Genomic DNA, 11,948 nt, shown 5'->3' on the forward strand with positions numbered 1-11,948 from the left:
CCCCTACTTAATTAAGACATCTTAAGATGTCTTAAGAGTACATCATAGGTTATAATGGCTATAAACTTTATAATGTTTAGGTATATTTGTATAAACAAATAATGGCTATAAACTTTATAATGTTTAGGTACATTTGTATAAACAAATAATAGCTATAAACTTTATAATTTTTATGTACATTTATATAAACAAATAATGGCTATAAACTTTATAATGTTTATGTACAGTTATAAAAAGAAATAATGGCTATAAACTTTATAATGTTTATGCACAGTTATAAAAAGAAATAATGGCTATAAACTTTATAATGTTTATGTACAGTTATAAAAAGAAATAATGGCTATAAACTTTATAATGTTTATGTACAGTTTTATAAACCAATAATTTTTAAAAATACATTTTGATATATATCTCTGCTGTGTTAGTACTTATTTTGTTTTTAATGTAATTACTAATGGTTTTGGTCTGATAATTTTATAGATATAATAAACTGTTATCAGTCCCATATCACTGTGTTGTTTTATAAATGTATCTATTGTTGAAGGAGTTATTCATACAAAGCTTTTAGTTGAATTTTATTCAGTTTGTTTAAAGTTAGGCACAAAACTAAACAATGAGATATGTTTGCTCTTCCTACCATGGGTATCGAAACCAGTTTCTAGCAATGTAAGTCCGAACACATACTGCTGTGAATTTTATTCAGTGATTTGGAAAGTTACAATATGTCATCATTCTAATAACATTCAATTATTAATACTTTAAACAGCAGGCATAATTCATGTTGTGGTTCCAGAAGATAAACAATCTTTAAAAACCTGAGAAATAAAAAATAAACACACATGTACACAGAAAGTGAAGCCATTTTTATATCAATACAAACCAAAGCTAAAACTACTGTAAGAAACGTACTAGAGAATAGTGAGTGTTTAATTTCAAATAATGAAAAGTTACTTATCTATAAATTCAAATATTGAATTACACCATTAAAAGGACTGAAAACAAACCAGATTCATATGAAACAGTTGTCATAAACAAACACTGTCTTTTCACTTTACCAATACTGAAGTAAAAATGATTAACACTTGACAATATAATTATGAAGAATTTAACAATCATTAAGTCATGAAATAATCCAAATAATAACACAACACTAAGCAGTCTTGCTTATCCAGAAATCAGCCCTTCTTCAATAAAATTATTATCAACAATTTTTAACACTATATACAAACACTGTTCTTAGTTCATATCCTAAGTCTTCTTATATAGTCTACACCAACATTTGTTCTCCTCTCTTCTCTCATGAATTATATTATTGGATAATGATGTTATTGTGCAGTAAAGGCCCTCTCTCTACCAATAGGAGAGTGATGTCAATTCCATGTTTGCTAGCTCCATCTGTACTCATAAATCTTCATTATTGATGAGAAAAGAAGTCGTAAGTTCCTAAAACAAAGTATACACATCAGGAAACTTGTGAGTGAAGTGGCTATTTAATAGGTGGAACAGGGTACAGATGGTCTACTATGAGGTACATCGCTCTTAATACATTATAATCTGTAAAGCAGATTCACTGGATAGATGTTCATGAGGTCGAGTGTTTAAAAATAAAGAGTTAAAGATCTGGTACTTACTCTATTATTGATATATAAAACCACCATGAAATTGTCAGAATGGATAATAATCAAACCATCCACTAACATTGGTACGAAATGTAAACATCTCCGTTTGATAGAATAAAGGTCGAGCACACTGATGTGGAGGAATTGCTTATGCTGGTCCAGATGTCTGAGGTGAGATAGCTATTCAGAGATGCACCACAACCAGAAAGATAAGCATCTGTGAAGAGATGTAGGTCTGGTTTGAATTGATTGTGATTTATGACATAAAAACTACTTCATAAGTAGCTGAAGCCTCAAATATTGATCAACATTGGGAATAGAAACCTGGATTTTAGTGTTATAAGTCCATAAACTTAAAATTGATCCATCGATAACCCAACAGTAGAAAAAACTAAAATAAATAGTATCGTCTGCATGTAAAATATAAGTAACTTTTACACGTGAAACTGGTTAATGTCGTCCTTGTGTACAGTGAGCTTATAATATAAATCAGTCAGTTATGAAGTTAACTGGAAATTCTTTGTTTTCCAGAACGAGAGTTTAGGTGGCAGTTGCCTGAAAGCTAGTGTCATGCAAATACTTAAGAAAGATGCTAACAGAAGATAAAATCTTTCTCTGAAATGGTAAGTATCTAATTGAAACAAATTTTTATGTAAGAAAATGTTAACTTTCCAAAATCAGATCTGTGGTGACTAACCAGCAGGAGATAATACAAGGGGTGGGGGGTTCCATCTTCTCCTTTACATTTGATGATGTGTTAAAATCTTCCTTTTTGTACTTTTATGTTTTGCATGTTGTTTGTTAGTGTTTCCTTTATTTTATAGTTGTTTATTAACTAAAGTTTCAAAATTCACTCTAGATGAAATTGAATCTTGAATTTCATATGAATTTTAATACCCTTTTCACTGAGGAAAATTTTCAAAACATTTCTCAATGGGGCTGAATTTTCTTCCTTTTATTTTAGGTTGATCCACTTCTAATCTGTCTTATACTGAAATTATTTCTATTTTGAGAGTCATGTCTATGATGGAAGTCTCTATACCTTTGACTCATACTTACTTTCACACGTTACTGAGTATGATTGAATGAATGGAAGATTTCTGTAGGTTCACTGAAATTCTCTATCAATCCCTATCTATTCTACAAGATCCTTTGTATCAGTTGAATACTCAACGTCTGTATACATTTCCCACCTATCTAAGAAAGAAAAGCCTCTCTTTTTTGGGCCTTCGTACCACATCCTTCAGCTCAGATGGTAAATTAATTTATTCAGGATTATACCAAGTTATCCACATACCTGCCTATTTCCACACATTAAAATTATATAGATATGATGAAAAATCATATGTACAGTTACAGAACAACTTATTACACATTGATTTTCTAAGACAATTATCATAAACTCTTGCATTTCAAACTTTCCAACATCAGTTTAGGGTTTAATAAACAACACCATAATAAACAGAAAAAAGTTTAAACAAAACATCACTGGTGATGAAAAATGAATTAAGAAGTGTCATGAGATAAAAGTAAAGATACAGAATGGAACACAGCTGTGAAATGATGTACACATAATGAGAGAAGATACAAACTGGAACATAACTGAGAAATGATGTCCACATAATGAGAGAAGATACATAGCTGTGAAATGATGTCCACATAATGAGAGAAGATACAAACTGGAACATAGCTGTGAAATGATGTCCACATAATGAGAGAAGATACAGAATGGAACACAGCTGTGAAATGATGTACATAATGAGAGAAGATACAGAATGGAACACAGCTGTGAAATGATGTACACATAATGAGAGAAGATACAAACTGGAACATAACTGAGAAATGATGTCCACATAATGAGAGAAGATACAGAATGGAACATAGCTGTGAAATGATGTCCACATAATGAGAGAAGATACAGAATGGAACACAGCTGTGAAATGATATACACATAATGAGAGGATGGCTGAATACTGTCCTCAAGAGGAAACGAAGTTGACAAAGCCTTAAGTTGTAGATGGAAATAAATAAACAAGCTAAATTTCCCATTGAAAATGGGAGATGAAAGAGGAAGTGAAGTTGTAGGCTGCATAATGAAAATCACTAATATATGAAAATAAGCTGTTACGTCATCAACATGTAACTACTTTACCTAGCCATTGTTGAGATTTGACTTATGTGAGGTAGTTCTTCTCTCACAATAGAGACAGAAATAGTAATACAAGCTTGTAAGTTCATAAGCTTAAAAATATAAGTCAAAAACCAAAGTAAATCTCTATCATTTAAAAATGCATCTTTCGAATGCAGAACTATATAGGGAGCTAACAATTTGGTAGGTGGTGTCCACTCTAACTGTTAGAAAGCAAATGTATCATCCCACTTTTGCCACTCTCTTGCTTTACATGTGGCTTTTGGACAAGCTGCACATGTACTTTCCATTCCTATATCCTTTGTTCCATATCAGAGAAGATTATAACTGGCTGAGTATTCCACAATCTACAAAATCCTACTGATTATTTTGTGAGAGAATTGGTTTTAGAAAGGAATTTGACCAACCAAATAATATTAGTTGACTAAGGAACCCTCATCATACATTCTCCAGCTGGTTTATTCCTGGGAGGTCTGGTACAGAAAAGAGATGGATCAGTCTAGATGTATTGGTAAATAAGATAAACCAGACAGCATATCTACAGTTAAGAATGTCATACTCATTTTACATACAATTTAGTGACCTAGACTTTCAAGATGGAAGAATAATATACCTGGTTAGTGTGTTTTCTCACTGGCTTATTCCTCTTACAAAAATAACATTCCAACCAGATTCTTTGGACACTTTCCGAGGACTGCTTGTCTAGGTTCCTAAACCAAGTAAATGTGAGATCCCCAGTGACATTCCTGTTGTTACATTAGTTTCAGTAAGATATCGAATCAAAGTTAATATTTTCTTACAGTGAAAATATATTTCTGACAGATACTATACTCTCCTCACACTTCTGGTGCTTCTTTTCTGACTAATACAGAATTGAAGAATGTGTACTACAGTAAACAGGAAGTTAGCTGTGATAGTGGTGTGTGTTTTAGTGAAGAGTTGTTCTTGGACATTTACATGCTACAACGCAGCTAAATCACATTGAAACGTAAAGTAGGTGGGAGTTTCAAGGCTAGGAGAGAGTATAAACATTTTCACTCTTTGAAGGTTGCAATGAACAATAAGAATTCTTATTGAAAATAGTATGAAAACTGATATTTTAGGGTATGTACAGTGATATGATATAACTTCCTATGTATACATAACACATAAACCATCAGTTATAAATATAACTAGAAAAATAAAACTGAATATAACACATGGCAACCGATAATGTACTTAATATTTAAAATTAATTTATAAATAAAATCAGGTATAATAACTTTATATCAAACACAAAATATTTAAATAAAATTGTTGTTGAATAACTTATTGAAAAAATATGTCGAGGAATAAATATTTTTGCAAGTATAACATCGTACAACATGAAATTATATTGTGTGTGTGTTATTATAACATTATATAACATTAAATTATCTTGTGTGTGTTATTTTGTAATAAAGCCATATCGAGCTATCTGACATGTTCACTGATGACAATGAAAACCCTGATTTTATCCTTGTAATTATGTAGTAAAGTGCTGTACCACCTCGGGTTTCGAAGAATTTCCAGGTATGTCAGTGTTTTTAAATATTTTAATCTAACCTAGACTGTGCTAACGTATCTACTTAAATAGATGTTACAAACTTGGGACTTCCTAATAGAGCCACAAGTCTATTCATGTGTTACTACTGATATAGTCACCAATATGGTTGCCTTCAAACTTTACTCATCTTGGCTCATTTATTGTAGATGATATTTAACTCACAGTGTGGGGATGCTTTCTTGGTAAACACAGATGAATTCCTTTGAGATGGACCAAAATTACCAAGAGGTTTCAGAGATGTCACAGAAAATTAAAGTATATCTAAGGGTAAAAATGTAGTACTACTCAGTTACACAGTTTACCACATCACTCTAAGTAACAAAACATCACTGGAGAACACAAGTTACAGCAAAATATACTTTGAACTTTAAATACGAACAATTAATGTGGACTTAAATCGAGAGGTGAAAATGTAAAAACATGTACAAATTACATGGTTAGCAATTAAGTAATAAAGATATTTCACGAGGAAAACATCAGTACTTATTAAAAAAAACTAGATTTATTTTAATATATGTTAAATATCATGAGATCAGTTAAAATAATCTATGAAGTTTAAAAACGTATTATATTCAATGTTTACAAACTTATCACTGAGTACAAAAGAGAATATGTTTTGGAATAAATTATCTATCACAAGTGTCAATCATGTCTTAGCTGTGTACAGTTTCAAAATTAATGTTTTTATACAATAAACAATTTATTGTACAGAAAAGTTTACTAAAACAGCTTCGTTTTTTTTGTTTGTTTTTTTAAAGAATTTCCAACTCATAAATGAGACACCAAGACTGAAATTCTAATAAACATTTGGCCTGGTTTTTGAATAAATTTGGTATTAATTGAAATGTCATATATTGTTACTAGTTTTTGCCAAATGTTGGTTATTTTTCTGCCTATATCGGAAATATATGGTATGCAACAGTATATGGTTTCATGATTTTTTTATTTGTAAGGTATATTTACTTTTGTTGGTTGATTTTCCTTTATGTCTAGGTGTGTGCGTATTATATTTAACTATGGTTTGTGGAGGAAACTTGTTGATGTTGATGAAGTATTGTTTTATTTTGTCTAATTCATCATTAATTTAATCTGGTGAGCATATTTCGTTTCTTAGTGTGTTGAGTTTTTGTTCTGTTTCATGTGCTGTGTCCCAAGGTATGTATAGTCCGGTATGGATGATTTTTAGGTGGATTTCTGTTTTAAATTGCGTGTCGGTTCTTGTAATTTTGAGTTAAGAAATGATATTTGATTGCTTTCTTTCTGTTCACATGTGAAGTTAATGTTGGGATATATAGAGTTAATGTGATTAAAAAAAATTAAGCGTGTGTTGTGTGGATGTGAATCTCGCAATCGTGTCGTCTACATATCTGTACCAGTTTAGTGGCTGATGTAATGCTGTGTTCATTGCTTGTGTTTCAACTTGTGTCAGAAAAATATTGGCTAGAATTGGTGATACTGGGTTGCCCATGCTTAGGCAATTTGTTTGTATATAGTTGTGGTTGTTGAACATGAAGTTTGTCTTCATTGTTGTGAATTCTATGAGGGTTGCTGGGAATGTCTATTGATGAGTTAGAGTCTCGAATACAGAGTTCTAAAGCTATCTTACAGGTTTCAGTGGTTGGGACTTCTGTAAAGAGGGATATAACATTGAAACTGGCCATTAAGGCTTTATGATTAAGTTGATTAAGATTAGACTTGAAATTAAAAGAGTCTTTGATGAATGAGTTGGCTGATGTTACATATTTGGAGAATGCCCATGCTTTGTATTTACCAAGATTGTAATTAAACAATTCATATGTGGATGTTATTGGTCATATTGGATGATCTGGTTTAAGAGGTTTGGGGATGCCGATTATTTGTGGTGTGTGTGAGTCGGTCTTGCGTAGGTAGGAATAAAGTTTTTGAAACTGTGTTGGCTTTTTCATTTTTAGTAGTAATTTGTTCAGTTGCATTTCATGTGTCTTTGTTGGATTTGTGTGTATTGGTTTTAATTTGTTTTTTTCTCCGATAGGATGTTCTTTATTTTTGGATGTATTCATTCATGTTCATTATGACTATAACGTTTCCTTTATCTGCTTTTAAAATTTTTATGTTTTTGTCTTGTTTTAGGTTTTAATGGAATTAATGTCTCTTTTTGTAAGATTGTTTTTAGCTTTCTGTTGTGAAATTATGTTGACGGTTTAGTGAGAAAATTATTTGAAAAAATCGTTTAAAATGTTGTTTTTAGGTGTTTTTGGAAAATATAAATTTTTAATTTTTTTGGGAAGTTTGGCTGTCGAAAGTCAATAAAATTGTCAGAGTTGTCTTTCTGTTGGTTGTTTTCTGAGGAAAGTATCACAAGTCTCCTGGCTAGTTCTTCTAAACATGTTTTAATTTCTAATGTTGGACCTTAGAACCAACCTAGAAAGTAACCAATATTTGGCAAAAACTAGTCGCAAAATATGACATTCTAGTTAATACCAAATTTATTCAAAAACCAAGCACAAATCTAAGTTCTATATTATGTAAAAACTACAATGACAAACACCACACCAATATTATTTATAAAATACAATGTGATAACTCCCACGACTTCTATATTGGAGAAACAAGTAGAAAAATGGAAACCACATTCAAAGAACACAAACAGTCACCTTCACACGTTTTGGAACACTGCAATTCAATCTTTGGCTTTCCTTCCATCCAACAGTTCCTCAACTGCAGAAGTAAAACACTGGAATTTATTCTTCAACAGAACAGAATTATTATGATCAATTTCCTAACTTTTAAGTCAAATAGTGTTCTTTCTGCCTTCCTGATTGTCAATGTTAGTTGATATATCTTTTCCATGTAAATGTTTAAGCTCCTCCTGAAATCTTACTGTCATTCTCCACAGTCTACACTTTACCTGCCTCTTCTTTAATGAGGATAATCTCCAATTTACAAATTCTACACATAAATTGCACATCTTCATTACTAGCTTCCTTCAAAATACCTGCCAGTCCAAAGCTCCCAAATGAAATCCCGTCATTGTGCTCGTTACATCTGACAAACTCTTTGAACGCTTGTCTCCAAGTCTTAACCGTTGTATTGATACTTGCAGCCTTACAGTTATCAATACTAATTAGCATAATCTTTTGCTAACAGCTACTACTGAGCTTAACATTTAAGAACCAATTACATTATTTTTTTTATCTCTACTCCTTCTTCACAATAACATAATGAAGTTTAGCTATACAGAACTTTATAAATTAGTATAACTGTCAACATACGTGAGGTTAATAACAAAATATTGTAGTCTGATTTATAATCTACCTATTTTTATAGGCTGGATCTAAACTAGCGATCTTACTTGAAGTAATAAAGTTAATTCTTAAAACACCAAAAGATATTAAAACTTTTATAATAGGCTCGTTACAGTTACTTGAGTTCACTAATTTTGCTGTAATAATAAAATACGAAGAGAAAAACAGTTTTAGTAAACTATATTTTAGATTATATTTACTTAATATAAAAATATATTTATCCTGTTCCACGATTTATCACAAGCTTATCTTTAACAAAGCCTAAAGTACCGTTACAATGTTAAGCCTATTTAAAAATTAAACCTTGTTGTAAAATCAACACATTTTAAATTTTAAGTTTAAATTGTGACCATCTTTCTTTTATTTACAAATCAGACTATATCTAGTTGTTATTTAACCCAAATGACTTCGAATTTTAATATCAAGATTAATAAACTCACAAATTTATAAGAGCGACCACTCTCACCCTGCATCTCAAAACAGATTTGATGATGAGCGTTAACATCTAAAAATATATATATATATATATTTGATAGCATTTAAACGACAAAAAGCAACCTGAGCGTTGAGAGAATTTTTGTTCAATCGGAAATTTAGAATGAACAGATTTAAATAATAACAAATGCAACGAAATGTACAAAATAACATTTGATACACACGTGTTAGAAAAACTACTGTAAAGAAAGGCTCAAATATAAGAATAAACCATTAATATAATGATAAATATGAAATATTATTACTTCATCAGCTTTTGTGTCCTTTCCAACAATATAGTAAGCTACTTTAGAAATACTCAACAATATACACCGTATCTTAGGAACCAAACTATCACTACACTAAGTATCGAAGTCTCTGTGAAAAAAACAACTGCGGCGTATATTTCACAATATTAATTTAACTAACATAATTACAAAGGCTCTTTGGAAGATTTGAGTTGACATTATAATGATGTCTATTTTGGAGTGTTTAACTCATGTATTTGTGTTGCTTCTAATATGCTGTTGGAGGGATATCATAATCTTGACTTTCTTTAGGGGTTTAATCGTAACATCAATAATGGCTTCTATATGCTATTTAATTAAAGTAATGATGGCTTCCAGTAAATGTAAAACCATGGAAGATATGAAAGATGCTTTAAAATATATGTCTAAAGAAATCTGTACGGATATCTTGATATATCTGATTATAGTTGAGGTAGCTGACCTACGACGACTACATTACGTATCCATGATGAATATCGCAAGATACCTGATTAACGTAGTTGTGGTGGTTCTCCTAATCTGTTTAATTACCTCAGCCATGATAAATGCACTAAAACATTCAAATAATGTCTTTATAGTGGTTATCCTAAGTTGTTTCCTTAATATAATCCTGATGGTTCTCAGCAGATGTTTGACGAACATTGTCATGATAGCCGTATTAATATGTTTAACTTCATTATTCATATTAATTGTTTTGATGCGTGTGACTAAAATTGGAATAATAGATATCGTGAGATACTTACCTGAAAAGGTGATGATCAGTATCTTAGAGAAACTGATTAAAGTAATAATAATGACTACACTCCGATTTATAATAAAAAAATACATGATAGCTGTCCCATATATCTCATTTTACGTAGTAATTAAGGTTAAAATATTTTTTTTTTAATTTAATACGGAAATGATTAGTGATGTCGATAAACACCCACGTGTAGAGAAATTTTTATGCAAAAAACGGCTCGTTTGGGTTGAGAAATTATTTTACATGAAAGAGCGAACAACGTTTCGACCTTCTTCGATCATCGTCAGGTTCACAAAGAAAGAGGTAACTGACCGGAAGCTGACCACATGTTTGGAAGGGGTTGTGCAACTGAGTGTCGGAATGTAGAGGTCGGTGTTAGATGTTTGAATATATAATTTTATTTATTTTATTATATTAATATAGCTATAAAGGCATTCCTTTATATTGGTTTATTTTGGGTTTAAGTTGTTGTATAAGTAAGGCTTCTTTAATTTTGCGTTTGTTTATGTTTGTTTTTTTATTTAGTATTTGAGTGTTTTCTATGGTTATGTTGTGTTTATTTGACTTGCAGTGTTCGAAAACGTGTGAAGGTGACTTTTATGTCCTTTGAATCTGGTTCCCATTTTCTACTTGTTTCTCCAATATAAACGTCGTGGCAGTTATCACATTGTATTTTATAAATAATGTTGGTGTGGTGTTTGTCAGTGTAGTTTTTACATGGTATAGACCTCAGTTTTGTGCCTGGTTTTTGAATAAATTTGGTATTAACTGGAATGTCATATTTCGTTACTAGTTTTTGCCAAATGTTGGTTATTTTTCTGCTGATGTCAGGAATATATGGTATGCAGGAGTATATGGTTCAGTGATTTTTTGATTCGTGAGATATATTTACTTTTGTTGATTTTGCTTTCTGTCTAGGTGTGTGCGTATAATGTTTTCTACGGTTTGTGGAGGAAACTTATTGATGTTGATGAAGTATTGTTTCATTTTGTCTAATTCATAGTTAATTTTATCTGGTGAGCATAGTTTTATGGCTGTGTCTATTTGGTTTCTTGATGGTTGATGGTTTTGTGAGACAATTCTTTGAAAAAATCGTTTAAGATGTTGTTTTTTGGTGTTTCTGGAAAATATAAATTTTTAATTTTACCTGGGAAGTTTGGCTCTTGGATGTCAATAAAATTATCTAAGTTGTCTTCTATCTGTTGGTTGTTTCCTTGTTTTTGTTTTCTGTAGAAAGTATCACAAGTCTCCTGGCAAGATTTTCTAAACATGTTTTGATTTCTATAGTTGAAATGTACCTAGGTGCTATTGCGAAGTTGAGTCCTTTGGGACTCAGCACATGAAACAAAAACAAAACTCAACATACTAAGAAACCAAATAAACACAGCCATAAAACTATGCTCACCAGATAAAATTAACTATGAATTAGACAAAATAAAACAATACTTCATCAACATCAATAAGTTTCCTCCACAAGCCGTAGAAAACATTACACGCACACACCGAGACAGAAAGCAAAATCAACCAACAAAAGTAAATATATATCACGAATCAAAAAATCACGAAACCATATACTGCTGCATACCATATATTCCTGACATTAGCAGAAAAATAACCAACATTTGGCAAAAACTATCAACGAAATATGACATTCCAGTTGATACCAAATTTATTCAAAAACCAGGCACAAAACTGAGATCTATACTATGTAAAAACTACACTGACAAACACCACACCAACATTATTTATAAAATACAATGTGATAACTGCCACGACGTCTATATTGGAGAAACAAGTAGAAAATGGGA

General features: G+C 31.1%; 1 protein-coding gene across 5 annotated transcripts; it reads right to left on the reverse strand.

The window, feature by feature from the left end:
- Nucleotides 1-348: 348 nt before the first annotated feature.
- Nucleotides 349-9,382, reverse strand: LOC143241634 (uncharacterized). Of its 5 annotated transcripts, none has more exons than XR_013022241.1 (4): nt 9,078-9,382; nt 7,987-8,050; nt 1,632-1,836; nt 668-815 (listed from the first exon to the last, which is right to left on the reverse strand). XR_013022241.1 is itself a non-coding variant. In XM_076484815.1 (3 exons), exons 1-3 carry the CDS (start codon nt 9,140-9,142, stop codon nt 777-779), a joined length of 201 nt encoding a protein of 66 aa, XP_076340930.1. In that variant the 5' UTR covers nt 9,143-9,379; the 3' UTR covers nt 349-776. The 5 variants fall into 5 exon arrangements, 2 of the variants coding, with proteins under 2 accessions (XP_076340930.1, XP_076340929.1); XR_013022242.1 differs by lacking the exon at nt 668-815 and adding an exon at nt 1,110-1,443; XM_076484815.1 differs by lacking the exons at nt 1,632-1,836; nt 7,987-8,050 and adding an exon at nt 4,382-4,478 and having other exon boundaries at nt 349-815; nt 9,078-9,379.
- Nucleotides 9,383-11,948: the final 2,566 nt, after the last annotated feature.

This window comes from Tachypleus tridentatus, unplaced genomic scaffold (genome assembly GCF_004210375.1).
Source record: "Tachypleus tridentatus isolate NWPU-2018 unplaced genomic scaffold, ASM421037v1 Hic_cluster_1, whole genome shotgun sequence".
Lineage (NCBI taxonomy): Eukaryota > Metazoa > Arthropoda > Merostomata > Xiphosura > Limulidae > Tachypleus > Tachypleus tridentatus.